The sequence below is a fragment of the Netta rufina genome (assembly GCF_964035555.1).
Source record: "Netta rufina genome assembly, chromosome: 24".
In the NCBI taxonomy this organism is placed as follows: domain Eukaryota; kingdom Metazoa; phylum Chordata; class Aves; order Anseriformes; family Anatidae; genus Netta; species Netta rufina.
This window is the reverse complement of record NC_140148.1, coordinates 5,989,068-6,016,917: the sequence shown is the minus strand read 5'-3', so window position 1 is coordinate 6,016,917 and position 27,850 is coordinate 5,989,068. Positions and strand designations below refer to the sequence as shown.

At 59.8% G+C, this 27,850-nt stretch overlaps 3 protein-coding genes across 4 annotated transcripts; 2 read left to right on the top strand and 1 right to left on the bottom strand.

The window, feature by feature from the left end:
- Window positions 1-2,214: 2,214 nt before the first annotated feature.
- Window positions 2,215-16,948, top strand: SMARCD2 (SWI/SNF related BAF chromatin remodeling complex subunit D2; the record flags this gene model as incomplete). The annotated part of the gene is made up of 13 exons (XM_084301308.1): window positions 2,215-2,394; window positions 10,091-10,275; window positions 11,813-11,855; window positions 12,396-12,518; window positions 12,633-12,752; window positions 12,932-13,027; window positions 14,010-14,111; window positions 14,395-14,556; window positions 14,816-14,913; window positions 15,187-15,322; window positions 15,486-15,608; window positions 15,698-15,799; window positions 15,913-16,948. 13 exons carry the CDS (start codon window positions 2,215-2,217, stop codon window positions 15,964-15,966), a joined length of 1,524 nt encoding a protein of 507 aa, XP_084157434.1. The 3' UTR covers window positions 15,967-16,948.
- Window positions 16,949-17,085: 137 nt separating this feature from the next.
- PSMC5 (proteasome 26S subunit, ATPase 5) lies at window positions 17,086-20,490 on the bottom strand. 2 transcript variants are annotated; one of them, XM_084301030.1, is made up of 12 exons: window positions 20,340-20,489; window positions 20,099-20,170; window positions 19,714-19,783; window positions 19,517-19,614; window positions 19,115-19,171; window positions 18,755-18,985; window positions 18,416-18,542; window positions 18,063-18,253; window positions 17,860-17,958; window positions 17,612-17,722; window positions 17,417-17,503; window positions 17,086-17,187 (listed from the first exon to the last, which is right to left on the bottom strand). In XM_084301030.1, exons 1-12 carry the CDS (start codon window positions 20,376-20,378, stop codon window positions 17,134-17,136), a joined length of 1,236 nt encoding a protein of 411 aa, XP_084157156.1. In that variant the 5' UTR covers window positions 20,379-20,489; the 3' UTR covers window positions 17,086-17,133. The 2 variants fall into 2 exon arrangements, with proteins under 2 accessions (XP_084157156.1, XP_084157155.1); XM_084301029.1 differs by having other exon boundaries at window positions 18,755-19,171; window positions 20,340-20,490.
- A 439-nt stretch (window positions 20,491-20,929) lies between these two features.
- Window positions 20,930-27,757, top strand: FTSJ3 (FtsJ RNA 2'-O-methyltransferase 3). The gene is made up of 22 exons (XM_084301382.1): window positions 20,930-20,999; window positions 21,119-21,230; window positions 21,311-21,416; window positions 21,608-21,654; window positions 21,740-21,819; window positions 22,051-22,150; window positions 22,280-22,474; window positions 22,571-22,686; window positions 23,511-23,615; window positions 23,792-23,892; window positions 23,974-24,054; window positions 24,144-24,302; window positions 24,619-24,754; window positions 24,862-25,067; window positions 25,173-25,281; window positions 25,364-25,457; window positions 25,705-25,855; window positions 25,956-26,032; window positions 26,191-26,293; window positions 26,435-26,618; window positions 26,699-26,793; window positions 27,088-27,757. Exons 2-22 carry the CDS (start codon window positions 21,164-21,166, stop codon window positions 27,275-27,277), a joined length of 2,502 nt encoding a protein of 833 aa, XP_084157508.1. The 5' UTR covers window positions 20,930-20,999; window positions 21,119-21,163; the 3' UTR covers window positions 27,278-27,757.
- The last annotated feature ends 93 nt before the right edge of the window (window positions 27,758-27,850 follow it).

Below are 27,850 nucleotides of genomic sequence, written 5' to 3'. Positions count from 1 at the left end.
GCATGGCTTGGCTCCACGTGTCACTGCTGATAAACACGGGGTTCGTTTCAGAGAGCTAATGTGGCTTGTGTCGATTGGTATTTCAGCCTTTCATGGGATTTCATTAAGGGTTATTAGCGGCTCTATAATTGCCACTGGAGCAGGGCTTCGTGTTCTGCTTAATTAAGTGTCAGCCCTTCCAAAGGGAAGACACAGATTTTAATAATGGTGCATGTGGTGGAAGCACGCAGGCAGGGAGGCAGAGTGAGACCCAGGCAATGACAGCCCCAAGCAGGGAGCACAAAGTGCCCCCAAACCTCCTTTCATCCCCATTTCTTCCAGATGTGGGGGTCTACCACAAGGACGAACTCAAATAGCAGTGATGCGGGAGATGTAATTTAACAGGCAGACTCACTTTTTTAGTGCTTTGCTCCATCTAGTGATCATGAAGGAAAGCTCAAAGGGGACACCCTGCTCATGGGGCCTGATTTCTGGGTAAGCAGACCCACAGCAGGGCACTTGGCAGCATTTCCACTTCTCCCCATCTGAGCCGCTCCGGGGACTCTTCATGGCACAGCCACAAAGCAGCTCAGGGTCAGCCCTGACCCCACAAGCTGCAGGGTAGCGACAAGCAGCAGCCTCGCAGCATGGGATGGAAAAGAGAAAAAAGAGACGACAATGAACACCCCCACGTGAACACTGGGATTTTTTGGCCACCCTGTGACGAGCAGCAAGGCCTATCACAGCATGCCGGAGCTGCCAGAAGGCCCCGTCCCCCTTAGGGTGCCCATTTTCACTTGCAGTTCCAGCTGAAAGGTCTGTTAAACATCCACTTTATTACTCCTAATCCAGTGCTAGAAGATAAAAAGCCTTTCGCATCCCATCTGTGGGATGGCCTGGTTGCTGCCTTCCCCACCACACCCCGTGTGGGCAAAAAGGGGTGCTTCTGGTGGGCCAGGAGGGATGGTGACCAGGGGACGGCTACCCCCGGGGATGGAAAGGAGGGAAAGAAGGGGAAAAAAAGGAGAAAAGGAGAAGGGAGCAAGCCGCAGCCGACTGTTGGGCAACTCCCCTGAGCAGGTATGGGGAAGCCCCCGGGGCCGGGACAGGGGGACGCAGACGGAGGCAGACCTAGGGCTGCTCCGCACCGTGCGGTGCACACTGGCTCAGATGGGGGGCTGAGGGGAACGGGGGCCGCGGCCAAATACTTGGCACACAGCAGGCCCAGTGGGGCCGCTCACACGTGTGCTGGCACCGGCGGCTGGAGGGGCTGGAGCACCGCAGGCCCTGGTGCCGCAGGCCTTGTGCGGCGCAGCCCTCGCCCACATGGCTGTACCTGGGGTCGCTCAGCGCCCACTGCCACATGCAGCCTTTGCCACTGAAACAACACATGTACACACACTGACACATTCACACAACACACCTACACACACTCACACACACACGCACTCACAGACACACTCACACACTCACACAGTCACACACACACACTCACACACCCTCACACACCCTCACACACACACCCTCACACTCACACACACACTCACACTCACACACACTCACACTCACACACCCACACACTCACACTCACACACCCTCACACACACTCACACTCACACACACACACACACTCACACACACACTCACACTCACACACACACACACTCACACACCCTCACACACACACTCTCACACTCACACACACTCACACACACACTCACACACACACTCACTCACACACACACACACTCACTCACACACACTCACACTCACACACACTCACACTCACACACACACTCACACACACTCACACACACCCTCACACACACACTCACTCACACACACACACTCACACACCCTCACACACACATTCACACACTCACACACTCACAAACCCTCACACACTCACACACACACTCACACACTCACACACACACTCACACACACACACACTCACACACACACACACACACACACACACTCCCACTCCCGTTGCCCGCCTTGCGGGTTGCGCGCTCAGCCCTGGGGGGCGGGGCCATGAGCGGGGCGGGGCTGCCCTGGGGCGGGGCTACCGGGGCGGGCGGGGCTCGCTCTGGAGGCGGAGCCTGCGCGGGGGGCGGAGCCTGCGGGCGCCGCGCGCTCCCTGCAGCCCCGGCCGCCGCCGCCGCCGCCGCTTCCGATCGCAGCGCGGGCGGGGCCGCCCCCCCCCCCTCCCCGCTCCCCTCAGGCCCCGCCATGGCCGCCCGCGGCGCCTTCCCGCTCAGCCCCCTGCCGCCCGCCGCCCCCGCCGCCCCGCCGCCCCCCGGGCCCGGGCCCGGGCCCGGGCCCGGCATCCTGAGAGGCCCCAGCCCGGCTCCGGCAACCGCTGCGGCTCCGGGATACCGGCCCATGGGGCCCGCGGCCGCGCAGTACCAGGTGGGGGCGACCGGAGGGGGGCGGGGGGGGTCCTTAGGGGGGCCGGGGGACGGGCGGGAGGGGCCGGGGGGGGCCCTGAGGGGGCTCGGGGAGCCCTGAGGGTGTTGGGGCCGGGGGGGGCTGCGGGGCTTGGAGGCCTCGTGAGCTGTGGCTGGGCCGGGGGGGGCAGTCCTGGAGCTCCATCTCCCCGTGTGCCCCTCCCGGCACCCAGCCCGGACCCGGCCTGAGCCCCCCAGCACGGCCCCCCCGGGCTTGGCTCAGGGCAGGTGCCCCCCCCCCAACCCCTCCCGGGCCCAAAAAAGCCCAGGGCGCTGCGGGGTGGCCGCGGGTTTACCAGGCCTGGCTCCTCAGCAGCACCCGCCGCTGCTCCGTACTGCACCGTGAGCGCTTGGCAATTCCCAAAAAAGTTGTGGGAGGTGAAGCTATCGGCCCTGCGGCAGCGTGTGGGGACGGGGGGGCCCAGTCGAGCACTCTCGGGGGCCGCTGGCGATGGGAGAACCCCCCCGGGAGGCGCAAGCTGCTGCAGGACGCCGTGCGCGCAGCTCTGGCTTCGCGGCCGTGCCCCCATTGCACGTTTCGTGCCCTGAAAGCCGTTTGCCTGCGTCTGTTGCAAACGTAGAGGCGACCGTTGCAAACGTGAGGTGGGTGTTTTCAGGAAGAAGCTGGAGTGGTGGTGATGCAGGTGCTCGCAAATATTAGGGGAAAGAATGGGGACAGGCAAGGGCTGGGAAGGGAAATCCGATCAGCAGTCCTGGAGAAGCCACAGAAACTGCTCTTTCTTCTGCCTGCAAGTGTTTTGTAAGAGAGAGATTTTGTCTGACGCTCACTTTCAGCCTCCCCCTGCGTGCGCAGCTTGCCTGTTGGTTCGCTCATGCACGCGGGGCGATTATTTTGGTTCTGGTGCACAGCAGAGTCTTGCAGACAGGCTGGAAATGGAGGAGCCCAGTTGTGCAACGTGTTCTGAACCACTGACGATTGCCTCCTCCAGCACTGCCGCGTTGTTTGCACGCATTAAAACTTAAGAAATCGATGAAGCCAAGGGAATTTCCAACTTGTAAACCTTGCTAACAGAAAATGAGGAAACGACCCGGGAAGCCGAAAAGTGAAAACTGAGATGGCGCAGCCAAGACCAATCCGGGCGTGCATCGGCTGTAACTCGACTCAAAGGCTCAAGGGCCAGGCGGGATCCCGAGGGTTTGCCTTGCAGCAGGGTGCAAAATCCTGCCGGGCATCGCTTGCCGCTCCACTGCGGGTAAACGGGAGAACATATGCTTGTTTTCCCCCTGTGCCAGCCAAAATGCTGTGCTCAGAGCAGGTGCTGGAAGCGTGTGGATGGGGTAGGGTGGGACTGAGCATATGGCGCTGCGCTGCAGCCTTCGGGAAATCCACATCGCACAGGGCGGCAGCGAGCAGCGTGGGCTGTGCCTGGCCATGGGCTGTGTCTGGCTGGCTGCTTGCTGGCGGTTGCCTTGCAGCGGGAGGGGACAGCGGGTCTAATCAATACGGTCTGGCCTTTGTTTTGCAATTTCCAGGCGGTGGAAAGCAGCTCCTCCCTGCTGAGCGGTCAGCCCTGCCATGCCCGCGGGACCTCTAAGGGGGTAGCGAGTGACTCAGGCCCCTTCTGCTCTGTTATGCCCTGGTGTGAGAAAGAACTTTGTCCATTATTTGGCCACTAGAAAACACAACAGCCCTCATGTATGTCAGTGAGTGCTTAGGGGCTTCTTAATCAGTGGATTATTAAACATACGCTAATCCTCTGACATCCTGGCACGTCTGGTTATTCGCTAGCAGCTCAAGGAGGGAATTCAAGAGGACAACTCCCTCTGGCACCAGTGGGAGCTGATGTTTCCAGAGCAGAAAGGAGAGGGATTTTCAGGAGCGTGCTCAGGGAATGGGTGATTGGCTGCTTGGTGGCAGCTGCCCGCATTCCGACACACAGGTTTGTGTAAATTCAACAGGAGTTACTTGTGTTTATTGTGGTGCAAGTTTCAGGCTCAGGAGATTTCTCCCGAGATACGAGATTGATGCTGCTGTAGGGAGCAGGCTTGGCTCTGTGACACAGCTCTTCTTTAACACGGGTCGTGCAGTGGGGAAAGGGTTGTGCAAAATGGTGCTCTGGCCTTGAAGTTAGCATGTGCTTTTGCTTTACTGGCACAAATCAGTGGCAAAAAGCAGAGTTAGTGAAGTGCCACGTTAAAAGGGTTTCATTGGCACTTGCTGACAAGAAGGAATCCCATTTCCATGGGACGGAAAGGCTGTTGCAATCCAAACTACTGCTAACAAATTGATTTCGGAGGAGCCAGGAGGCTGAGCTGCTTTGATTCCTCGTGGAGTGGGGCTCTGGATGGCCAGGGCAGGGTTTGGGGCTTGCGGTCTGCAGATCCACTGGATCCACGCTGGGGAGGAGGAAAGTGGGCTTCCAGCTCATCGGGTGAGCGGGGCTGGCTCGGAGGCAGCTCGGGCACGATGGCTGGGGCTGGAGCTGCAACACAAAGCAGGGACCAGCCTCGTGCCCGGCTGTGTGACCCACCCTTCCCGGGGGAGACGGTTTCCAAGGCAGGTTTCATCAGAGGCTGAGCATCCCATTAATTTAAGTGATGATACAAAGCAGAGAAATGCTCTCCTCTCGGGGCAAGAGGGAGGCGGGCAACCACAGAGGCCGGAGCACCCTTTGTTTCTCCTGTGGAGACATGGCGGTGAGGTTCTGCTGGGTGGAAAGCATCTCCAGAATTCGGTGCTGAAGGCCCTTGCTCTGTCTTCCTCTGTTCGGGGGCTCTCAGCACCGCTCCCTGGACATCTGAGCCGTGTTTTGTGCCAGGCACTGCTCTTCCCATGGGTGCCTCCGTGCTGCCTTACCGAGGCTACCGCAGTTTCTCTTTCAAGTGGGAACCAAACACCTTTCTTCCTTGTTCCTGCTTGCGTTAACACCTCTGTTATCATTTAAATCCCTTGCCTTCTCCCTTTCTCTGCCTGCTGCGGTCTCTTTTCTTCAGGTCGCTCTTTGTTTCTGGTCTCCTTCTCCCCCTGTCCTGCCCTCATCGCCCTACCCTTCAGGGAGGGCAAATGCAGTATGTTGGCACGAGGTGAAAGTCCCAGGCCATAACACGCGCATCACGTCTGTGTGCTCGCCAAGTCCCTGTAGCATGGAAGCTGTGGAGAAAACTTCACTAGCTTGGCCTTTCCCCCGAGCCCGCGTGTCACAGTGTACAAGCCCGGTGTGCTCGTGCCAAGGGCAGCGGAGCTGCTGCCTGGGTCCTGACATGAGCCACGCAGCCTGCACGGCTCGTGGCAGCCAGAGCCTCTGACCTGGAACATGTGTGGCTGCAGATATGAGGCCCCAGACAGGCAGGTTTGTCAGGACCCGAATATCTCGGCTGGTGCTTGACGCATTGCCAGCACATGTCCTCAGTCTGCTCGGTTTTGTTGCCTGTTGCTTTGCCATTCCTACTTTCATTTACTACTGCCTCGCCTACAGATTTTAGCGGAGACTCCGACTCCTGAAACGCGGCCGATCTTCCAAGCATTGCGAGCTGCCTCGGTGCAGCAGCCTGCCCGTGGCTCGGAGCTGGCTGGGAGCAAGGTGCTGTGCGAGAGCTCGCAGTGAGCAGCGGCACCTCGGTGGCAGTAACGCCTTGCTGCTGAAGGTCGCTGCCGATGCTAACCCAGGCTCTTCCTGGCACCCTCCCGGGAGGGATTTGCTCATGGATAAGAATGAACAGAGACATAGCAGCCTTTGGAGGCATGCTGCGGGGCCATGGTTCACCCCGAGAAATGGTTTGGGGCGATTGAGCTGTCTGTGAGCCCAGCCCGATGCAGAGCTGGGATCCTGTCCGAGCAGGATTTGCTTTTTGCCTGTGGCACAATGGGAAGCTGGAGGAGCTCGCAGGAAGAGCCGTCCCCTGGCGCCACTCCAGACTCGGCTTCCAGAGCCCCGGGTGAGGATGCACGTGGGCTTTCCCTCCCTGAGCCTCAGTGTGTGCAAAGAGTGAACGCTCCTTTCTGCGCAGAGCCAAAACGGGATGTGTGTCAGGAAAGGCCGGTCAGCTGGCGTGTTTATGAGCGCTTCTCGAGACTGTGTTTTGGGGAATTAGCAGGAAGCCGTGGGGGCTCGGGGTGTCTCAGCCCTCTCGCATGCACGTGTCCTTCACGTGGTGGCCCTCGGGAGCGCGTGCTCCACTCACATTCCTGACGAGAGGCGCGGTGGGACGGGCGAGCTCTTGTTTTTGATGCAGATGGTCCTTTTTGTTTGTGCTGTGCCTGGGAAGAGCTTCCCCCTCCTCGGGGGGCTGCAGGGAAGATCTGTGCTCTCAGAGGGAGGACAGAGAGAGACTCTGGAGCTGTTCTCTGAATTGCAGCTTTTCTTCCAACTTGCTCCCAAGCCTGCCTTCTCGCAGATCCATCCTTCAATTTATTGTTCCCCTTGTTTTTCCCTTTCTGCTACCAGCATCTGATTTCTGGCCTGCCCTTCCTCAAGAAGAGGTTTTTGGCAAGCTGGGAGGCTCCTACCATGCAACCAAATGTCCATCGAGAGGCATTCCAGCCCCCGCTAGATCCAATTGAAGCTGATTCTAAACAGAGCTCCCCGAATGCAAGAGGCCTGCACGCTGACCTGGGATGAACCACGGCACTGCAGCCAGCCCCATTCGTTCTTTCAGCTTTGGCAGGGAGCAGAAACAAGCTGTTTTCTGTCCCATTTCCAAATGGCTCTACTCATTCTCCACGGGGAGGGCTGGATGCCATCCAGCTCGTTCCTTGGAGCGGAGCTTGCGAGATTTTGCCCTTTGTCCGCCCTGCTGGCAGGAGGAGGAGGCGGTGGTGGGACAGAGAGGGGAGGACGAGGAGGTGTCTGGAAGGGGCAGGACCAGAGCGCTGCTCAGATGAAGAGGGGTGGATGGAGCCCCCGAGCCTGCTCCACGGAGCTCCGTTAGCCAGGAAGGATGTGAAGAAGGTCTCAAATTGAGCTGCTCTAATAAAAGTTCCTGAATTTAAACCCTCCTGCATCCTGCTAATTTCCAGGGCTTCTGAAGGGTGCTGGAGGCTTCACCCTGCTGGGGCTGTAATGCTGCTTAACAGCTTAACCAGAGCTTTTTAAGGCTGCGCTGTGTTTGCGTGCCAGGAGCCTGCAGCCTTTAGGCCAGGGGGCTGGTGGCCCCAGACGGTGCTGGCTGGACACAGCAGGGGCTGCGCTGCTTTGCTGAGAGACTTCTCCATCTGCTCCTTGCAAATCTTACGGGTAAACAGAGAAGAAAACATACGCGGAGGATTCTGCCTTCCCTGTGGTGCTTGTCAAAATGATCAAATGCAGGTCCACAAGGGGCTCACTCCACAGGCAGCTTCACTGAGGCTGATGGTCCTGGGTCGTCTGTGGAAGGGATGTTCATGTCTGCAGTAGGACAGGTCCGCTCGTCCTTGTGCCGCCTCTCTCCTGGCCGACAGAAGCTTCCCTGGCTCTGAGCAGTCTGTGGCCTCCCCACAAGCAGACAGACGCGTGGGAGCCGTGCAGTAGATGTTACCCTTGTGTGGAGCTGTTGAAGACCTCAGTTCATTTCAGACAGTCCCCGTATCACTCATTTCAGGGATGGATTCAGCAACGTGACCCAGGGAGTGGCACAGGAACCTCAGGGCCTGGTGTCAGTGCCAAGGGAACAGGAGCTGCTTGTGGCCGTGTCGTCTCATAGCTGCTCAAGAAGGCTGCCAGCAGTGTTTGCCCCAGCCATGGGCTTGCGCAAGGGGTCCTTGTCCTGCAGCTGTGTCAAGCTACGTGCAGGGAACCTGCGAAACCCTGGTTTCACTGTGGCACTGCAGATGGTTTTCTGCATGGGCTGCTGGTGCTGGAGCAACACCCAGGTGTTTCCTTGGTGGCCATTTGTCTTCTCCGTGCTGCTGGTGGCTCAGGGGCTCTTAGACACAGTGTCACGGGTGACCGCAGAGTGTCTGCATATAGCCTTGGCCCCCTTTTCTGGGGGTTTCCCTATTTTTTTTTTTAAATCTAATTACAAGTTTCACAGCCCCTTTTCCTGGCTTGCTTGTTCTTCAGAAGCCCTCGCAGGCAAGTCAGCACAGTTCCCAGAGCACGGTCCTCCAGTAGCTGTGCTGCACTGCTGAACAGCCCCGGGCAATGAGCTGCAGTGAGCAGGACTGCACAGACAACGCCTGTGCAGTCCTGCTCGTTGCGAGTCATTGCCCAAATGTGGCTGATCAAAGGGAGAAAAACATCTGGGCTGTTAGGAAAAAGCTTTTGCCTTGTAGCGCAGGCAGGTTGGTGAGCTGTGGAGCTGTAGGTGCAGCTTCAAAGGCAAGCTGAGCAAAGGTGAAAGCAGTATATGGTTGTGCAACAGGCTTTGTGTGTGTATTTTTGAAACCCAGCGTGGAGTCCTGATCCTGCCACTTCCTGGCCTGCTGCTGCTTGGATTTCCAGCTGTGAGGCACTTCTCGATGCTAAGGCTGGTATTTTGGGGATTTCCAGCTGGGTTTGGCATTTGCAGAGATGCTCGTGGTTCTGGAGGAAGAGCCGTTCTTGCTCCTTGAGCTCTTCCATGTACTGTTTGTTCAGCCACACCAGCAAGGAGGTGAGTGGGTTTGGGCTCTGACCGTCCGCCATGGCTCTGAGCCTGCCTGAAAAAGCTGCTGAGGCCAAGCAGGCTGCCAGTGGTGGTCTCACACTGGGTTTGCACTGCAATTAATACCTGCACGTAGATAAACTCGTCAGCCTGCAGCATTGCCTGCAGCTGAGCTCTCCTTGCCGGGCTCCTGGCCCCTTCAGGATAACGAGGCAGCTTCGTTAGCTCTTTTTCACCGAAGCCTCAATTCTGTCCTCAGGATGCAGGTCAGAAGCAAAGGCGGGAGAGGAGCCACGGGGATTGTCTTGGCATGTCGAGGAGCCTGTGGCAGGGGAGAAATGCTGTTCTGCTGGCTCCGTGGCTTTCCCAGGCTCGCCAGCTCCTCACCAATGGGGAGCTGGAGGATCAAAGGATCCCATGAGGGTTTTGGCTCAGGGTGCCAGCAAAGCACGCTGGAGCAGGTAGAGGCAGGCAGCAGGGGGATGCTGTGACCATTTGTCAAGTGCCCAGGGGCTGCGCGTGGTGCAGAGCCAGTGGCACCCGCAAGCTGGCAGTGCTGGTGCTGGCCAAGGGGCTGTGGGTGCTGCCCCAGGTCAGGACTCCTTGCAGAAGTTGTTCAGCATTACACTGGGGCTTGTAAATGCCCCTCCTGGGTGCCTGGAGGGGAAAGGATGCGGCAGGAGCTGGAGTGCTGGTGGGGATGAACCCTCACCTCCCTCCCCTGTGTGCAGGGGACGTCCCCATCCCCAGAGCTCAGCCTCCGCCCTGCACATCGGCCTCATGCCCAGGCTGTTAGGAAGGGGTGCTACCAGGAGGAACATCCACCAGCCCCAGAGACAAACCCACCACTCAACCCATGCTGCCATCAGCAGTCTCTGGGGTGTCAGGTCTGTGCCACCACAGGTCCGATGTCCCTCTCTGCGTGGGGAGGAGCACGGCAGCGGCTTGGCTCCACACCTGCCAGCACACTGGGTGTCCCCAGCCCTGCATCCATCCTCGGGGTGAGGCCCCTGTGGTCAGCTCCTCCTCCTGCTTTCCTCTTCCTCTTCCTGGAGGAATTACGGCTGCTGTTCCTGATGCCCTTTCCCTGGTTAAGGGCCCATGTTTAACGCCCCTTCTCCTCTCTCCCGCACCAGCGCCCTGGGATGCCTCCAGGTGGCCGGATGCCCATGGCGGGGCTGCAGGTGGGCCCACCGGGAGCACCCCCATATGGAGCAGCCTCCCCGCTGAGACCTGGCCTGCCGCAGTCGATGATGGACCCGTTCAGGAAGCGTCTGCTGGCCCCCCAGTCACAGCCGCCGATGGCCAGCCAGCGGAGAGGGTAAGGGGTGGTGCGGGAGCACCCGCAGCCAGGCTGGAGTCAGGGGGGTTGACCTGCTGGGTCCGGCCGCTGCCTCCTGCTTGCTTTGCTCCACCAAAACCCACAGCACGGCTCAACCCCCAGCAGCAGGAGAGCTGCCAGAGCTTGGTGCTGGGATGCAGAGCGGTAGCGGCGGGTGAGCGTGGGGGACAGATCGCTTGGTCTGCGGCTTCCCCTCGCTATGAGCACCAGTAGCCAAAAAGCCTCGCTGCACTTGTTGCCTTCAGCACCGGCTCCTCAGAGTCTTTCCCCCTTCTCAAGGGAGGGCGTGCTGTTCCTGGCAGGCACAGATGCAGCTGGATGCTCATTCCCAGTCCTGGCACAAGGCAGGCTGCTCCCAAGCAGAGTTGATGGGGGCAGCAAGTTGCAGGGATGCTCCACGGGACTGCGGTCTCAGTGTGACTGCTTGGGCTGGTCTCTGTGCCATGGGGCTCTGCCAGCAGCTCCTTGCTTGTTTATGAGGCTGCTTTGCCTGGTCCTGTTTCCGCAAGGGTTTCTTGGTTACTGGAGGCTGTTTCTCAGGGCCCCTCTGTCCTAACAGATGTGCAGGTCCTGCTCCCTGCCCTTGCTGCACAGCAGGGCTTCTTGATTCTTTCACAGGGAGTCACAGTCTCTGTGACAGGGCTGCACATCCATTTAGTGCTCCAGAGCAATTTGGGGACTAAGGACGAGGGGCAGAGGCATCCTCACCTGCTGAGCGAGGACAGCAGCAGCCGGATAAGGCCACAGCTGTGTGGGATCAGCCATGCATGGCCGGGGAGCTCTGGGTTGTACGCAGAGCCCAGCCAAGCTTCCTTGTTCCCAGCTGGCTGTGGGGTGGTGGGCCAGGACCTGCCAGCCCTTAGTGGCCAAATCCTGGGACACCTCCAGATGGCAGCATTGATGCCGCATTTCCTGCCCTGTTGGTTTAGACACTGCCAAGGGAAATGAAACTCTCCCCATACTGGACTCTACACATCTGAGCAAGAAATGGGGCAGAAGACGACAGCATTTTCCTGTGTATTTCTCCTTGTTTCTGGGAGCTGCACAGCAAAATGGGCCCAGGGACTGGGTTTCTTTCCCTGCTGATGGTATAGAGCTCCCACACCTCCCCCTCTGCAGTTGCCTTGGCTTGCCCACAGGGATCTAATCTCTTATCCACTTGCTCCAAGGGCATGTACTCTAGATGCTCTTACAGACTTCCTTCATCCCCTTTCTGCAACTCCAAGTGACAGTCCCCTAGAGCAGCCTTGACAGGCGACTTACTCCCTCAGATCGTGCTGTTTGCTGCATCAGGAGCCTGGAACCTGCCTCAGACTGAACAGTGCGCATGGCATGCAGCTGGCATTGCCATGGTGACACCTCCCCAGAGTCTATCCCCATGCATCATGCCTGGAAGTGGCCAAAAGAGCCACCGGGCTCTGGGCAGTGGCCCCCAAGACGAGGCAGCAAGACCCACGGTGTCCTGCAATTGCTATAGGGTTATTTATTTTTTTTTTTCTGTCCATGCGTCTTGCAGGGTGAAAAGGAGGAAGATGGCTGACAAGGTCCTGCCACAGAGGGTGAGTGTCACCTCGGTGCAAGGTGATGTTGGAGTGAGGAGTTCCCCATGGGAGGATGATCGTGTTCTCACCGGGCCATGTTCTGCTTGCTCACTGCTTCTGCTCAGTCCCAAACTGGCCTGGAAGATTTCTGTCTCATCCTGTGCGGAAGCAGGAGTGTGTAGCAGGGTGTGCACAGGTTGGACAAGCAGGACTTTGGGCAAGCAAGAAGCAGAAGTGGCTTAGGGTGGAGACTCCAAGTTACTCCTGAGCTTCTCTCCTGGGGGTCTCTTTTGACAGCACAGAGTTTAGTTACCTGCCTGTGATCCAGGGCAGGCCGTCTGGCATGGGGATAAGTTCCAAACAGTACAGCTCTGTGATCTGGGGAGGGCTTTGCAAGGCTGTATTCTTTGTTTGAAGTGACAAATTGTTTGAAGTGACAAATTGTGCCAGGCCTACCACTTGGTTACTCCTTGGTATGTCAACCTGGTGCTGATGGAGTTGCTGGGGTTGGATGTGGGGGCTGCAGCACCATCCTGACTGACTGCTTCCACTTGACAGATCCGGGAGCTGGTCCCAGAATCCCAGGCCTACATGGACCTCCTTGCCTTTGAGCGCAAGCTGGACCAAACCATCGCTCGGAAGAGGATGGAGATTCAGGAGGCCATTAAGAAACCGCTGACGGTGCGTGGTGGAGCAGAGCAGCGAGCAGCTTGGGGGGGGGTGGAGGTAGGAGACGGGTGCTGCTAGCCACCCTCTTGCTCCAAGTGTCCCCCTCTTTGTTTTCCTATTCCACAGCAAAAGCGGAAGCTGAGGATTTACATCTCCAACACTTTCACCCCAGCCAAAGAAGAAGGGGAGGGTGGTGAGCGTGTGGCCTCCTGGGAGCTACGTGTGGAGGGCAAACTGCTGGAGGACGTAAGGATATGGGCAGGGATGAACCAGGAGCGGTAGGAAGGCTGTGCTGGTTTCACAGTGCTCTGTGCTGAGAGCCAAGCTGCGATGCATTTGGCTCCCTGGGTGCTGGAGGCGGTGATTTGGGCTGGGGCCCTCCATGATTGGCAGTGTCAGGCCAAGCCTCACGCTCTGTTTTGCAGCCAAGCAAGCAGAAGAGGAAGTTCTCCTCCTTTTTCAAGAGCCTCGTCATCGAGCTGGACAAAGAGCTGTACGGGCCAGACAACCATCTGGTGGAGGTGAGCTGTGCCTGGCTGTGTTGCAGGGCTGCCTCTGTGCCCTAGGCAGGATGGGGAGAACTGGTTGATGCAATGGGAGAGGGGAGATGGTCCTGCCACTTCCCTTGCAGGTGCTCAGCTCCCCAGCCCAGCATCAGCAAGGTTCACTGGATTCTTTGGGGTGGAGAGGCAGCTCTGGTGCTGCTGTGTATGCAGGGGAGCAGTGCTGAGCCCTCCCCGGGGACCACACCGCTGCGCTTTCCAGGCTGCAGCTTTCAGTTCTGCGGGGCTGGCTGGCAGCCCGGCGTGGCCAGCCCTCCCCCTCTCACCTGGACAGCTCCCAGCAGCAGGCTGCAGCTCCTGGCTGCCCCAGGGTTGGCTCTTAACCCCCTCACACCTGCAAGTCCACAGCTGGAGCCGAGAGGTGTCAGGCTGCAGCAAGGATGTGGCTCTGATGTATGACTTGCAGGCAGTCCCAGGCCCCCAAGAGATTTGTGAATCTGGGGCCAGACACAGGTGATGATACCCCGTAGGTGGGATCGGGTCTTCTGTGGGTGCTTCTGCCTGATGCAGGCTTGCCCTGCACGCAGCTCATGCTGTTCCTGTGGGAAGCACCCATTTTTGCAGTGGTGCCCCCTTGGTGAAGGTAAATCCCCATCACATGCGGGATGGCTTGTGAGAGCAGCTGAGACATCAAGCCCCTGCGGTGGGTGAAGCAGCACCCCAGGAGCTGTTTGAGCCTTTGGTATCAAGTGCTTGGGCTGTTATGCAAGCAGTCCACCCGAACTGCCTACAGCCATCTCGGGGCTGAAGCATACCGGTGTCCACAGGACCGAGTTGGCTCCCTGGGTGGATGGATTGGACTCCCAGGGACTGCCTGGGGGGGGCACGGAGGGTCCAGGCTGTCTGCCTGCCTGCACAGAGCCCAGGCACTGGCTCCGTCATCTCCTGGGTCCTGTTAGTGCTTGGCTTGCTTGAAGAGTCACCCCTTGCTCTCTCACAGTGGCACCGACTGCCCACGACCCAGGAGACTGATGGCTTCCAAGTGAAGCGTCCTGGTGATGTCAATGTGAAGTGCACCCTGCTGCTCATGCTGGATCACCAGGTAGGTGCTGGGGGTCGTGTGGGAGCTGCCCCCCCCCCGGCATGGCTCATCTGGAGCAGTTAGAGGAGCTTGGGCTGGGGCAAGAGCCTCATGAGGCTATTGCGATGCTCTGGGGTTATTTGGTGTGGGGCACAGTGGAGATAAAAAGGAGCAGAGAGAGCTCCAGGCATGGCCCTCACAGCCTGCAATGACCCAAGGGCTGTGTGGGGCACTGTGCCTGAAGGAGGGCCCTTCCACATGCCACCCCCTCCTCTCTTTAATCCCATGTGTGCTGTCCCTGCAGCCACCACAGTACAAACTGGACCCTCGCCTGGCTCGCCTGCTGGGGGTGCACACCCAGACCCGTGCCAGCATCATGCAGGCACTCTGGCTCTACATCAAGCACAACAAGCTGCAGGACAGTCACGAGAAGGAATACATCAACTGCAACCGCTACTTCCGTCAGGTCGGTCCGTACCCCTCCTTGGCATGCCTCGTGGGTGCCCCTGCCCTGCTGTAGCAGCACGACTCACCTGGGGCGTTGCTGGGAGGAGAGCACCCTTCCCACCTGTAAACGTCGGAAAAAGCATGCTCTGGTGTGCATCTGTCAGCTTGCCACGCACCAACTGGGGCTGGGGGAGTCCCTGCTCCTGCCTGGCCCTTTTCATGCTGGGTAGAAGAAGCCCCTGACATCGGAAGCTAAACACTCTGCTCTGCCCCTCCAGATCTTTAACTGTGTCCGCATGCGCTTCTCTGAGATCCCCATGAAGCTGGCAGGGCTCCTGCAGCACCCGGATCCCATCATCATCAACCACACCATCAGGTAGGGGTGTGGGGAGGTGCCGAGCACTACTCCTGGGGGTGGGCTGCCAGGAGGAAGGGGGGTACCTCCCTGATGGGGCACAGCATCCCTGGGTGCCACGCAGCCTCCAGCTCCAAGCAGCAGTGAGCACTTGGGAAGGATCAGCCAAACACTGGGGGCTCCTTGGGACAGTCAGCGGGGTACTTGCGTTCCTTATGGAGGGGTGGATCCCCCCCGTGGCAGGGTGGAGGCTGAGGAAGCCTCCCCCCGCCCCAACACACTGCCTCCTCCCAGCGTGGATCCCAATGACCAGAAGAAGACGGCCTGCTATGACATCGACGTGGAGGTGGATGACCCTCTGAAAGCTCAGATGAGCAACTTCCTGGCTTCCACCACCAACCAGCAGGAGATCGCCTCCCTGGATGCCAAGGTGCGGGGTCCCACCTCTCCTGGAGCCCCCACAGCTGCAGGCAGGGAGCAGCTCGGGTCTCCTGGGGCTGCCCCCTGAGCTGTGTCATGTTTAGGGGGACTTTGCATGACCCCAGCTCCCACCCGGTCACCCACAGCTGTCTCTCATCTCCTGCCCTTTCTAGATCCACGAGACCATTGAATCCATCAACCAGCTGAAGACACAGCGTGATTTCATGCTGAGCTTCAGCAACAACCCGCAGGACTTCATCCAGGAATGGATCAAATCCCAGAGGAGGGACCTCAAAGTAAAATTTCAGGGATGGGCCAGCTGAGAGTCCAGGAGGGAGCCACCTGCGGTGCTCACCCTCTCTCCCCCGTGCTTTGCTTTGCGCAGATCATAACGGATGTGATTGGGAACCCTGAAGAGGAGCGGCGAGCTGAGTTTTACCAGCAACCCTGGGCTCAGGAGGCTGTGGGCAGACACATCTTCGCCAAGGTGGGCTCTGCGCCGGGTTGGGGTGCTCCTGTGGGCTGAAATGAGGGGGCAGAAGGGGAGGGGGGGGCTGTCCCAAGCCTCTTTCCCTGACCGCCCACCCTCGCCTCCTCTAGGTCCAGCAGCGTCGGCAGGAACTGGAACAAGTGCTTGGGATCCGCCTCACTTAAGGGGCCAGTGGGGGCTCGGGAGCTCTTCCTCCTCTCCCTGCTGCCTGAGCCTGACGGTACTTCTTACTGGAATCGAATACAGCACTTGCACAAACCCTACGTGCCTGGAGGGGCTCGGAGCCCCTCATGCCCCTGGGCTCCCCTCAGCCAGGAAGCTCTAGCCGCAGGCAGAGCAGCAGAGGGTCCCCTGCTTCCCCCGAGTCCTGCTGCAGCCTCTCTGGTGCATTAACATGTCCTTGCTTTTGCCGTTCACCTCTCCCTGTAGCATTGAATGCAGCCCTCTGTGAGCGCCTTGTCCAGCTCGCTCCCCTCCTTGCCCTGCCTCTGGCCAAAGCCCTCCTGGAGTTTGCTGCCTGCCCCGCCAGCCCTCCCCAGCACCATGAGGGCAGGCCTGGTCCTGCCCCTCTTCAACCAAAGTTTGTCATTCCAAACGCCAGCCCTGCTGGTGCCCGACGTTTTGCACTATTTTTGTGAACAGGTTTTATAAAAAAAAAAAAAAAAGCGTTTTGTACAGTGGGTTTGTATTTGATTAATATATTGAGTTCCTCTTACTGCACTCATTGCCTCAAACTATGCAGTGATTCCTTGTTCTCAAAGGGCTGGCTTGGCCCAAGCTGTTCTTTTTATACGTGAGTTTTTAGTGTTGTTTTTGACAATCAGTTGATTGTTCCACCCCCTGCTGTTTGACTTAGAGACTTGTCCTGTGCCTGATACAGGTATGGGGGGAGGGGGGCAGAAGGGGTAGCTCTGTCCCCAAGAGCCTGTGGGCAGCGGGGACCCGGGGCTCTGAGAACTGGAGATGCTGGGGTGAGGGGCTAAGGGGACAGTGCCACTGCCCGCTGGCCCTGCTGAAGTGCCTTTACCCCGCTGGCCCCATGCCTGCACGCTCCTCACGGCACATCCCTGCCTTCTCCAGGCAGTCGCAGGCAGAGGGGGGGCGTTTACATATTCCCAGGGTGTATGGCTCAGGGGTGCCTGCTCTGTCTTTTGTGTAACCATTTTGTCTATTTTGGGTATTTTCTAATAAAACCAGTTAGCAGCAGTCTGTGTGTGTGTGCTGGGGTTCTTTCACGAGGAGCAGAGTCCTGCAGCCCATTTCCCCAAGTCAGTGCACAGATGTGGCCACAGCAGCATTTTATTAGAGATAACACAGCCCAAAGCTCACCCTTACTTCCAGAGCTTCTTGATGGACATGTTCTTCTCACTGTCCTTCTGCATCACCTGGGCAAGAAGGAGATGCTTGGTTCCCAGGACACAGCCCCCTTTTCCCTGTAAGGCTACCTAATCACCCACCAAACCGCCCTTAAAACCAGGCTCCAGCCCTGCACAGGGAAGGGGCTCCCGTACCCTTCCACCCCACCCGCAGCCTCTCCTTTGCCCCTCAGTGCTGGCGTTGAGCCCCAGGGCTGTGCTGATGCTGCCGGGGACAGTCTGTGCCTGCACCGCCTACCTTGGCAACAGCCATCTCAAAGTCCTCCTGCGTGACGTGCACCCGCCTCTCCCTCAGCGCGTACATGCCAGCTTCTGTGCACACCCCCTGTAAGGGACAGAAACGCTCCAGCAACCCCGCTGGGTAAGGAGGGAGAAGGGGCAGGGCTGCCCAGAGCCCCCAGCCAGCCTGGGGCTGTGTCAAGGCCGGGCTCACCTTCACTTCTGCGCCCGATGCCCCCGGCATCAGCTCAGCGATCTTCCGCAGGTTGATGCCCCGCGTCAGGTTCATTTTCCGAGAGTGGATCTTGAGAATGTCCAGACGGGCCTGCAGGACAGCAGCAGCGAGGCGAGGGCTTAAGGCAAAGGAGTTATGCCCAGCCAGGGCTGAGGACAACACGCTCCACCCCAAGGAGAGGATCTGGACTGCAGGGGACTGACAGAAGCCCCGGGCCCCCCACCCACCTCCTCGTTGGGAGGGGGGAACTCGATCTTCCTGTCGATGCGGCCGGGGCGCAGCAGAGCCGAGTCCAGGATGTCAATCCGGTTTGTGGCCATGATCACCTGCAGCAGGAGTGCAGCCCCTGTCACCACAACCGGGCACCCTGCTGCCGCCACGGGGCCAGCAGGACGCTGCCCCGTCCCCAGGCAGCTCAGCGCCCTCTTACCTTGATGTTCTTGGTGGCCTCAAAGCCATCGAGCTGGTTGAGAAGCTCCAGCATCGTGCGCTGCACCTCGCTGTCCCCACCAGAGCCACCCTCCAGGCGGGAGGAGCCAATGGAGTCGATCTCATCCATGAAGATGATGGAGGGAGCGTGCTCCCGGGCCATCACAAACAGCTCCCGGACCATGCGGGCGCCTGCAGGGGGACCACAGGGAGCTGAGCCCTGACATTGTGCACCCATAGGTCACCCTGCCGGAGGGGCTCGTCCCACCGCGGGCCACACCAAGGCGCAGGAGCCCTCAGCGGGGCTCCAGCTCACATTGGCACTGGGGGCGGCCTCGCCCTGCACCATTTTACCTTCACCGATGAACTTCTGCACCAGCTCGGAGCCCGAGACACGGATGAAGGTGCAGTCAGTGTGGTGGGCCACAGCCCTGGCCAGCAAGGTCTTGCCCGTGCCAGGGGGGCCGTAGAGCAGCACACCCTGAAAGTGCCACGTGGGGATCTCAGTGACACTGCCAGGGGGCTCAGCACCCCCAGCGGCACTCCCGGGGAAGCATAGGCCCTGCTGGCAGCTTCTGCTCCCACAGAGCCCCAGGCCCAGGCAGCCCCCCAGTGCCGCCAGGACACGTGGGGACCCCTGCAGGGGCGACACAGCCGGTGCCACCCCCCCGGCCCCCAGTGGTCGGGACTCACCTTGGGTTGGGCAATCCCCAGAGCCTCGAAGAGTTCTGGGTGCTTGACCGGCAGCTCGATTACTTCTTTGATCTCCTTTATCTGCTTGTCCAAGCCGCCAATCATCTCGTAAGTGGAGTCTGGGACCTTCTCCACCATCATCAGGGACACCAGAGGGTCCACTTTGTTGGGCAGGATCTTGTGCAGCGTGTAGCTGTCGTTGCGCAGGGCCACGCGGCAGTTCGGGGTCACCTGCGGCAAGAGCGGAGGGGAGCTCAATGGGTGGGTATCGCACAGCCCTTCCACGTGACCCCACAGCAGGGAAGGGGACAGGCAGCGCAGAGCCCCATCGCGTCCCCTCCTGTAGCCCCCGACACTCACGTCGTTAATGTCGATGTTCTTGTCCACGTCCACCACGAATTTCCCTTCTGGGTGCACCTGGAACAGCAGTTGCCACCACGAGGGTCACTTCCCTTAAAAGTTCCCAGCCACACGCCCCAAACCCACCCACCACAGCGGGGAGGTGCCAGAGAACCCAGCCCCACCAAACACCCTGCACCCCAGGTGGCTCCTGCCTGCATGTGCACAGTTTGGGCCCTGGAGAGCTGCTGCAATATGCTCCTCTGGAGAAAAGCGCTCTCACCCCTTGTTTTTTAAGCTCTTACACCCCCTGCAAAGCTTGTGCACTCATGGGGACAAAGCAAGGGTCTGTCCTGCCCCATCCCATCCAGGTCCCAGGCAGGAGCCAGCCCTGCTCGCCCCTGTGGCACCTCAGCCCCATACCTTGACGAGCACTTTCTTCTTGTCCATGGCTCTCACCACCTCCCCCACGTAGGAGCCCTGCTCCTGCAGCAGTTGCAGCTCTTCCCGCAACAGACGCACTATGGAGAGAGGGGGGACATCAGCACAGATTTTGGGGGCAGCCCCCTGCAGGGCTGGTCACGGAGCACCACACAAAGATGAAGGGAGCGGAGCCAAACCTTTAGCGTTCAACTCATTCCTCTGTGCTTGCAGGCGCCGCAGGTTCTGGCTCTTCTCGTTCACAATGAGCTGTAGGGAAAGAAGCTTTGCTGCGCTCTCTGCATCCTCACCCAACCACGCACACCAGCCACAAGCAGGCTCCAGCACGGGCGGGAGCACAGCACAGCCCTGCCCGGCAGGACGTGGCTGCCAGAACCTCGTCACCGAGAGCTGGGCAGCACCGCCGCCACCCCTGCGGGCTGAGGCTCATCTCGCTGCCCTAAAACGCGGTCCAGGGGCCGTGCTCGGAGCCACCCCTCCCGCAGCAGCGCTCCCTCCTCGCACCCAGGGCTGGGCCGCGGGGCGCTCCCAACGGGGCGCTCCTCCCCCCCCGGGCCGGCTCACCTGCAGCTCCTCGATCTTGGACAGGTAGTACTGCCGCAGCCCCGCGCCGCCCTTCCCGTCCTCCATCTCCATCTGCGGGACAGACACAGCGCCGCTCAGCCGCACCGCCCCCCGCGGCCCCCCTGCTCCCCGCCGAGTCACGGCGCCCGGCGGGCCCCGACCCGAGCGGGACCCGGCGCCGCCCCGCAAGCCGCTCGCGGGGACCCGGCCGCCCCCGGCCGCCCCCCGGCGCCGCCCCGACCTGCTCGGGGCCGTCCAGCGCCATCTTCTCCGCCGGCATCGGGCCCCGCCGCCGCTCCCTGCCGGCACCAAAGATGGCCGCCGAGCCGCTTCCGTCGGCTGCCCCCGCCGCGCGCACGACGTGCTGACGTCACTTCCTCCCCGCCCGCCTCGAACGGCCGGCGCCCTCCCGGCCTTGAGAGGAGGAGTGGAGGGGGGGGGGGAGGAGAGTGCTCATGCGCGTTCCGGGGAGAGCGGCGCCGTGCTGCGCATGCGTATTCTGCGCCCCATCGGCACGCTGCGGAGCGATCTGCATGCGCATGCGCAGTACGGCGGAGGCGGGGGAGGGGGGAGTGCGCGTGCGCGGTAGTTTTTCGGCTGGGTCGGCGTTTGTCCGCCATCTTGGTAAGGTCGGAGGCGGCTTCTCCGCGCTACGAGCCCCCGGAGGGTGACGGAAAGGCCCAGAACGACCCCTCCCGAGAGGAACCCGCCTCCCCCGAGCCTCTACCGGTTACCCCGCCGGGTGGCGACGGCCACAAGGCAGCGCGGTGGCGCCACTCCTAAGATGGCGGCGAGGGCGAGAGGAAGCGGAAGTCGGGGGAGGAGCGCGGGGAACGCCGGGACGGCGGCGGTGGCACGCGGCAGGGCCGGAGCCGGGAGCGGGGCCGCAGATCGTGTCGGGGTGACGGGGCCGGGGGGGCCCTGAGGGGCCGGGGGGGGGGGCGGGCACCGGGCCGGGGGGCGCCGTGCGGGGCGCTCCGGGCCGCGCCGCCCCCCGCTGACGGCGCCCCCTCCCCGCAGGTCCGTGTCGGGGGCGGCCGCAGGGCCCGAGCTCCCCGCGCCGCCATGGGCAAGAAGAGCAAAGCGGGCAGGAGCCGGCGGGACAAGTTCTACCACCTGGCCAAGGAGACGGGTGAGGGGCCGCGGGCCGCGGGCTCCCGGCGGCGCCCCGCAGCTCCCCGCAGCCCCTGAGCCCGGCTCTGCGCCCCGCAGGCTTTCGCTCCCGCTCCTCCTTCAAGCTGCTGCAGCTCAACCGGCGGTTCCAGTTCCTGCAGAAGGCCCGGGCTCTGCTGGACCTGTGCGCGGCCCCCGGCGGGTGGTGAGTGGCGTCGGGGCCGGCGCCGGCCCGGGACGCCCTCGTGAAGCAGCTCCCGCGCGGCTGCCCCGCGGTGGCTCGTCCCGGTTGGCGACACCGAGGTCAAGGCTGATCCCAAGCCTCTGACGGCACTGTGCAAGGCTGAGGGTTCTCTTGGCATCGTGCTGTAGCTTTGGTCCTCTCTGTTCTCACAGGCTACAGGTGGCTTCCAAATTCATGCCGGTTTCCAGCTTGATCATCGGTGAGAAGGGTGGTTTAGGAAGTCATCGGGGATGGGCTGGAGCACGGTGTCGAGGTGCAACATTGACATCTCTGCCTTATGCTAGGAGTGGATTTGGTTCCAATCAAACCTATTCCCAATGTGGTGACGCTGCAGGAGGACATCACAACCGAGAAATGTCGCCAGGTGAGAACCCACATCCCCTGCCTCGAGTGTCACTGCTCTGGGTCTCAGCAGGTCTGTTGGGTGGAGGGGCACCACCTGCCTGTCTGGGGCTCGCCAAACAGTACAACGAGGGCAAGGGATTGAGCGGAGCAACGGGATAGGGAGACTTGAGTGTAGATCAGAGCTGCTGCCTGCCAGCTTTTGCAGAAGAAGAGGAGTTAGGTGAGGCTAACACAAGTCTCTGTTCCTCAGGCTCTGCGCAAGGAGCTACAGACGTGGAAGGTGGATGTGGTGCTGAACGACGGATCGCCCAATGTGGGAGCCAGCTGGGTGCATGATGCCTACTCCCAAGGTGGGGCCCTCCTGGTGCAGCTGAGGGGAGGCTGGCACGCTGCGGTGGCAGCGGCGCGCACTGGGGGACGGGGAGTCGCCTGATGTGCACACCGGCAGCTCTGCTGAGTGTTCTTCTCCACCTCTGCAGCCAACCTGACTCTCATGGCTCTGAAACTGGCCTGCGAGTTCCTCTGCAAAGGTGGCTGGTTCATCACCAAGGTTTTTCGCTCCCGGGACTACCAGCCACTCCTCTGGATCTTCCAGCAGTTCTTCCGCAAGGTCCAGGCCACCAAGCCCCAAGCCTCCCGCAATGAATCTGCTGAGATCTTCGTGGTGTGCCAGGGTGAGCAGCTGCAGGGACCTGCAGTCGCTGACAACCTGAGGCACTGGGTTGGGACTGGGGAAAAACTGTTGGTATCTTTGATTTCTCCCATCCTAGGTTATCAGGCTCCAGACAAAATTGACAGCAAGTTCTTTGACCCAAAATATGCCTTCAAGGAGGTCGAGGTTCAGGCCAAGTCTGTTAGTGAGTTGGTCAGCAAGAAGAAGCCAAAGGTATGAGAAGGGAGGGCTGCTGGGGTGGGCTAGGTGTCACTTGTCAGAGAGCTGGCCCAGGGGAAAAGGCACAGCCTGACAGAGGGTCTGGCTCTGGGGAGGCTTTTTCCTTGTTTTCCTCCTGGCAAGTGACCCACTCCTTGTGGGACAGATGGACGGGGAAATTCATGGGGCAGCAGGTAAGTCTGTGGAAATCAGAGACAGATGTCTACGGAGAGCTCATTAGCAGGCAAAAAGCTGCAGGAGTGAGGGAGGAGGGTGCTGAGCAGCCAGACAGTTTGCCTTGCTGGGCAGCATGGCCAAACATGACTGAAACGAGCTGGGGTTTGGGGCCAAAAAGATTGTAGTAAGTAAAGATGCTTAGGGAAGTGTAAAATGCGGGGTGCAAGGCACTGGGATAACTGCTGTTAGTGAAGTATAAAGCCTGAGAAGGCGTCACAGTGATGGAGAAGCAGTGAACAAATTGTGAGATTGATGATGGTTCAGTACAACTCACCCTGCAGTAGTTAGGCACTGGGTGTGTGTGTCTGTGAGGTGACTTCAGGTTACAGGTTAAAGCCTGTGTCAGGTAGCCTTGGGTAGGCATGGAGCTTCTCAAACCTGTCACTGTCACCTTCCTGTCTGGGGTGGGGCTGTGAGAGGCGTTCTAGAGCTGGCCCCATTACTTGGGAGGCAGGTGGGGGCTGCCTCCGTGCCCAAATCCTATGGGCATCTTCAGGGGGACACTGCAGTAAGGCACGAACTATGCTGAACCGTTACTGCTCTGGGGATGGCGAAGCAGTTTCCTACCGTGCTGTAGCTCAAACGGCACTGTCCTCCTGCAGGCAGAAGGCTATGCAGATGGTGACACGACACTTTACCACCGCTTCACCCTGATGGACTTCCTCAAGGCTCCCAACCCTGTGGACTTCCTCTCCAAGGCCAATGAGGTGAGCGCCCGCAAGGGGGACTTTGGCAGCACCAGAGACAGGTCCCCACAAGCACAGAGCGGAGAAAGAGGGCAGCCAGGTGCCCCAGCAGTGGCCCTGGCCCTGTTCCTTCAGGAGGGAAGCAGAACAAAAGCTGGGACTCGGGACTGACAGCCCTATCCCTATGCTCCATCCAGATCACACTGGGGGACGGAGAGCTGGAGAACCACAGTTCCACCACAGAGGAGCTGCGTCAGTGCTGCAAGGACATCCGTGTGCTGGGACGCAAGGAGCTCAGGTACTGGGGGGGACCGGGACAGGGACGGGGCATCGTGCTGGGCCTGGCTGGATGTTTCTAACAGGCTGCCTCCCCGCACAGAGCCCTGCTGAACTGGAGAACGAAATTGCGGCGTTTCTTGACTAAAAAGCTGAAAGAGCAGGCAAAGGAGCTGGACATCAAGTAGGAGTAACAGCGCTGCCTCAAGGCACCAACATGGTGGGATGGGGCTGCCACCAGCAGAAGTTTGTTGACCTCCTTCCTTTTGGCAGCCTGAGCTCTGGTGAAGAGGAGGAAGGCCGGGAGGAGAAGGAGAAGAACACATCACCAAAAGCCACAGCTGATGAGGCAGGGAAAGAAGAAGAAGAAGAGGAGGAGGTAGAGCTGGCATTAGCAGAGATGAAGGCCAAGGAGCTGGCAGAGCTGAAAAGGTAAAGACAGCTCAGAAAAGGAGAGGTGGGGTATCATTGTGCTAGCATAGCATGAGGGATCAGGGTCTGTCTCCCTGCAAATGGGGGTGGGGTCTGGGGTTCTCAGGATTGTCCACTTTTCAGGTTGGTGACGCAGCTGTTCCAAGCTTCAATGGGCTCTCTCTGCCCAATAAGGGGACTCCTCACAGTGGGTTGACTGTTGCAGGATCCCAAATCTTGTGAGAGATCAGGCGTCAATGTGGCAGTAGACGAGCCACTGGGAGGTGTGTGCATGGGGAGGGGGAGCAGCGTCGCCTCAATCCTTTGTCTTCTCCAGAAAAAAGAAGAAGATCTTGAAGGAACAGCGGAAGCAGCGTGAACGTGTGGAGCTGAAGATGGATCTTCCTGGTGTCTCCATCGCTGATGATGGCGACACCAGCATGTTCTCCCTCCAGACTATCCACAGGACCCAGGTGTGTGGGCTGGAAGCGAGCAGGCTCCCAGAGCCGCCAAGGCTGGGACGTACGCAGGCACGTGACTGAGACTCAAGCTCCTGACTCCAGTCTCACTTGCATTGCAGCTGCTGAATGAGGTGGCCCGGGGAGACATGGCATCAGCAGATGCCCTTCTGGAGATGCGACCTGAGGATGATGACATCTGTGTCTCTGATCCGGACGAGGCTGATGATGTGTCCCTGGCCAGTGACCTGGACCCAGAGGAGTTGGTGGAGATAGAGGCTCGGCAGCGCCAGCTGGAGCGGGAGAAACGAGGGCAGGGTGCAAAGAGGTAAGAGCTGGGGGAGGCCGTCCTGAGGCAGGGGCTCCCTTGAGAGCAAATCTAGAGAGTGGCTGTGCTGGTTGGGGACACTGATCCTGCTACTGTCTGTCACAGGGTGAAGCCTGAGCAGGAGGAAGAAGATGCAGAGGAGAATCCTCTCCTCATGCCTCTGGAGGAGAAGTCAGTGCTGGAGGAGCGGCAGACCAGCCTGTGGTTTGGGAAAGTGAGTCCCAGTGGGTCAGAAAAGGCAGGGCTTTTCCCCAGCTCTGCCCTACGTCCCCTGACCCCTGGCTCCATGTCTGCAGGATGCCTTTGCTGGCATCGAGGATGATGCAGATGAGGACCTGGAGCTGGGGCAGTCGCAGATGTTGGCTGAGAGACAGCGCAAGTCCCAGACAGGTTAGTGGGGGCTGCGTGGCTGTGGGGAGCACAGAGGGACATCTCCATGGCCTCACATGGGGCACTGGATCAAATGGCAGTTTGGGTGCTGTACTGAGCAGAAGCAGAGACCTCCAGAGGTTGCTTCCAGCCTATATCATTACAGTTAATGAGACAGGTCTAGTGGTAATGAGCCGTACCTCTAGGGGAAGGGTCTGCAATGGGATCTGCCTCAACCTTCTCTCGCCCACTGGTTCCCTCTCCCCAGACAAAGCAAAGAGGAAAGGGCAGAAGAAGAAGGTTCCCCAGGAGGACACCATGGCCGAGCCTCAGCCTGCAGCAGACACAGCAGCTGATGCTGATGAATCACAGGCTGAGCAGAGCAGCGATGACGATGACAGCAGCAGTGATGAGGAGAGGTGAGGGGCGAGAGAGGGGCAGTCTGGATATTCTCCTGCAGCTCTGGAGAGCGGGGAGGTGAAGACCCTAAGCTCTGATGCTCCCTTCTTCTCCCCACAGGCCACCAACACCCGTGGAGAGGAAGCGGGGCCGGGTTGAGCCGTGTGGCTTTGAGGTGGTGCCCATTGAGGACCCAGGTGAGTGTGGGCTGCTGTCTGCACCTGTGTGTGCCGGGTGATGCCACACAAGTCCAGGAGGCAGGGTCAGGTGGTACTGGTCCGGGAGGGCTGCTCGCTGCTGTCTGGGTCTCAGGCTGTTTGCAGGTGGGCCAAGCTTTAACCTGTCTGTGCTTCAGTGAAGAAAGCACGTGTCCTGGATGCAGAGGGTCTGGCACTTGGCTCCGTCATTGCCACCTCCAAAAAGGCCAGGCGGGACCTGATCGACGACTCGTTCAACAGGTGATCCGCTGCGGGTGCTGCAGGGCGAGCACTACTCGTTCTCTTAGGGGACAGGCCACGGGGTGGCAGATGTATTAGTGTGAGACTAGGACCTGGCAGGGACCCTGTGTCCCACTCACAACTCGCCTGTTTCCCCCCCAGGTACTCCTTCAATGAGGAGGAGGGAGAACTGCCAGAGTGGTTCACGGAGGAGGAGAAGCAGCACCGGCGCAAGCAGATACCCCTGGACCGGCAGACGGTTGAGGAGTATCGGCAGCGCTGGCGCCAAATCAATGCCCGCCCCATCAAGAAGGTGGCGGAGGCCAAGGCCCGAAAGAAGCGTCGGGTGAGTGGGGCTGTGGTCCTGGATGGGTGCTCTGTCCCCATCGCCGATCCCCTTGTCCCTGACCCTTTGCTGTCCCCCAGATGCTGAAGAAGATGGAGCAGATGAAGAAGAAAGCAGAGGCCGTGGTGAGCACGGTGGATATCTCAGAGCGGGAGAAGGTGGCCCAGCTGCGGCGGTGAGTGGTGAAGCTGGGTCCCAGCTCCTTCATGTTGCACTGGGCTGGGTTACAAGGTCCCATTCCTGCAGCCGCAGCATGGGTCAGTTCCTGTGTATAACTCAGCAGGGCTGGGAGGGGCTGGGCAGGATCTGGCTGGGGCTGAAGGTTGGCAGAGTAAGCAAGGGAAGCCCTGTCTTGGGGCACAGCAGAGTGATTGGGCCTGATACTTGTCTTTGGATATGTGCCAAAGTCAAATTTCTGGAGCAGGCTCCATCTGAGGATGTCTGTTTCACCTTTCCCTTTCTCCCACAGCATCTACAAGAAGGCCGGGCTGGGCAAGGAGAAGCGGCAGGTCACGTACCTGGTGGCTAAGAAGGGTGTAGGACCCCGGGTGCGTCGCCCCCCTGGTGTCAAGGGACAGTTCAAGGTCGTTGACAGCCGCCTGAAGAAGGATGTAAGGGCTCAGATGCGCAAAGACCAGAAGAAGAAACGCCGCAAGTGATATGGGACGTGGCTCGGCGCTGGACAGGGCTGGCTCCTGTCCCCCCAGCACAGCCTCAGGAGCTTCTGCCTTGCCCTGCTGCTCCCCCATCGTGGGGACAGGGCTGGGACAGCCACGCGCTCCCGTAACTCAGTGCCTTCATGTCATTGCCTCTTGTCCCGCAGTGGGGCAGGGAGGGTTGATTTGGGCTCAGGGCTGTAGCATCGACCCCCCTGCCCAGGCTGGCTGTGTGGCTGCAGCTCCAGGGCTGTCACCCTTGCTGGTTCTGCTGGGATGCTGCTCGGACCCTTGTGCTGCAGAGATGGCAATGAGCACCCTTCCAGTCCTCGCTGTCCCCACAGGGGTTGTGGCCACGTTTGTCACTGAAGTCCCAGGGCTGCATGGGGCTGTGGGTGTTGAGCCCTGAGGCAGGACAGTGCCTGTGGTCTGTACAGAACTGTTCCTCATTTACAACAAAAATAAACCCCAGCCTGAGGTCTCTGGGACTTGTCCTGCGTCTTGGCAAGGTGCTGGGCCTGTGATTTGAGCTGCTGCTTCCTTTCCTGCACTGCTTGACAGACACAGAAACAACCC

Excerpts from the sequence above, each read along its gene's own strand:
- PSMC5 (XM_084301029.1), bottom strand. The coding sequence starts at position 20,378 with ATGCCGGCGGAGAAGATGGCGCTGGACGGCCCCGAGCAG. Across the intron at positions 17,959-18,062 it reads AGGCCACCAAGAACATCAAG|GTGATCATGGCCACAAACCG; the intron begins GTAAGAGGGCGC and ends CTCCTGCTGCAG. Across the intron at positions 17,723-17,859 it reads TCCCCCCTCCCAACGAGGAG|GCCCGTCTGGACATTCTCAA; the intron begins GTGGGTGGGGGG and ends GCTGTCCTGCAG.
- FTSJ3 (XM_084301382.1), top strand. The coding sequence starts at position 21,164 with ATGGGCAAGAAGAGCAAAGCGGGCAGGAGCCGGCGGGACAAGTTCTAC. Across the intron at positions 22,687-23,510 it reads TCAGCAAGAAGAAGCCAAAG|GCAGAAGGCTATGCAGATGG; the intron begins GTATGAGAAGGG and ends GTCCTCCTGCAG. Across the intron at positions 25,458-25,704 it reads ACAGCGCAAGTCCCAGACAG|ACAAAGCAAAGAGGAAAGGG; the intron begins GTTAGTGGGGGC and ends CCCTCTCCCCAG.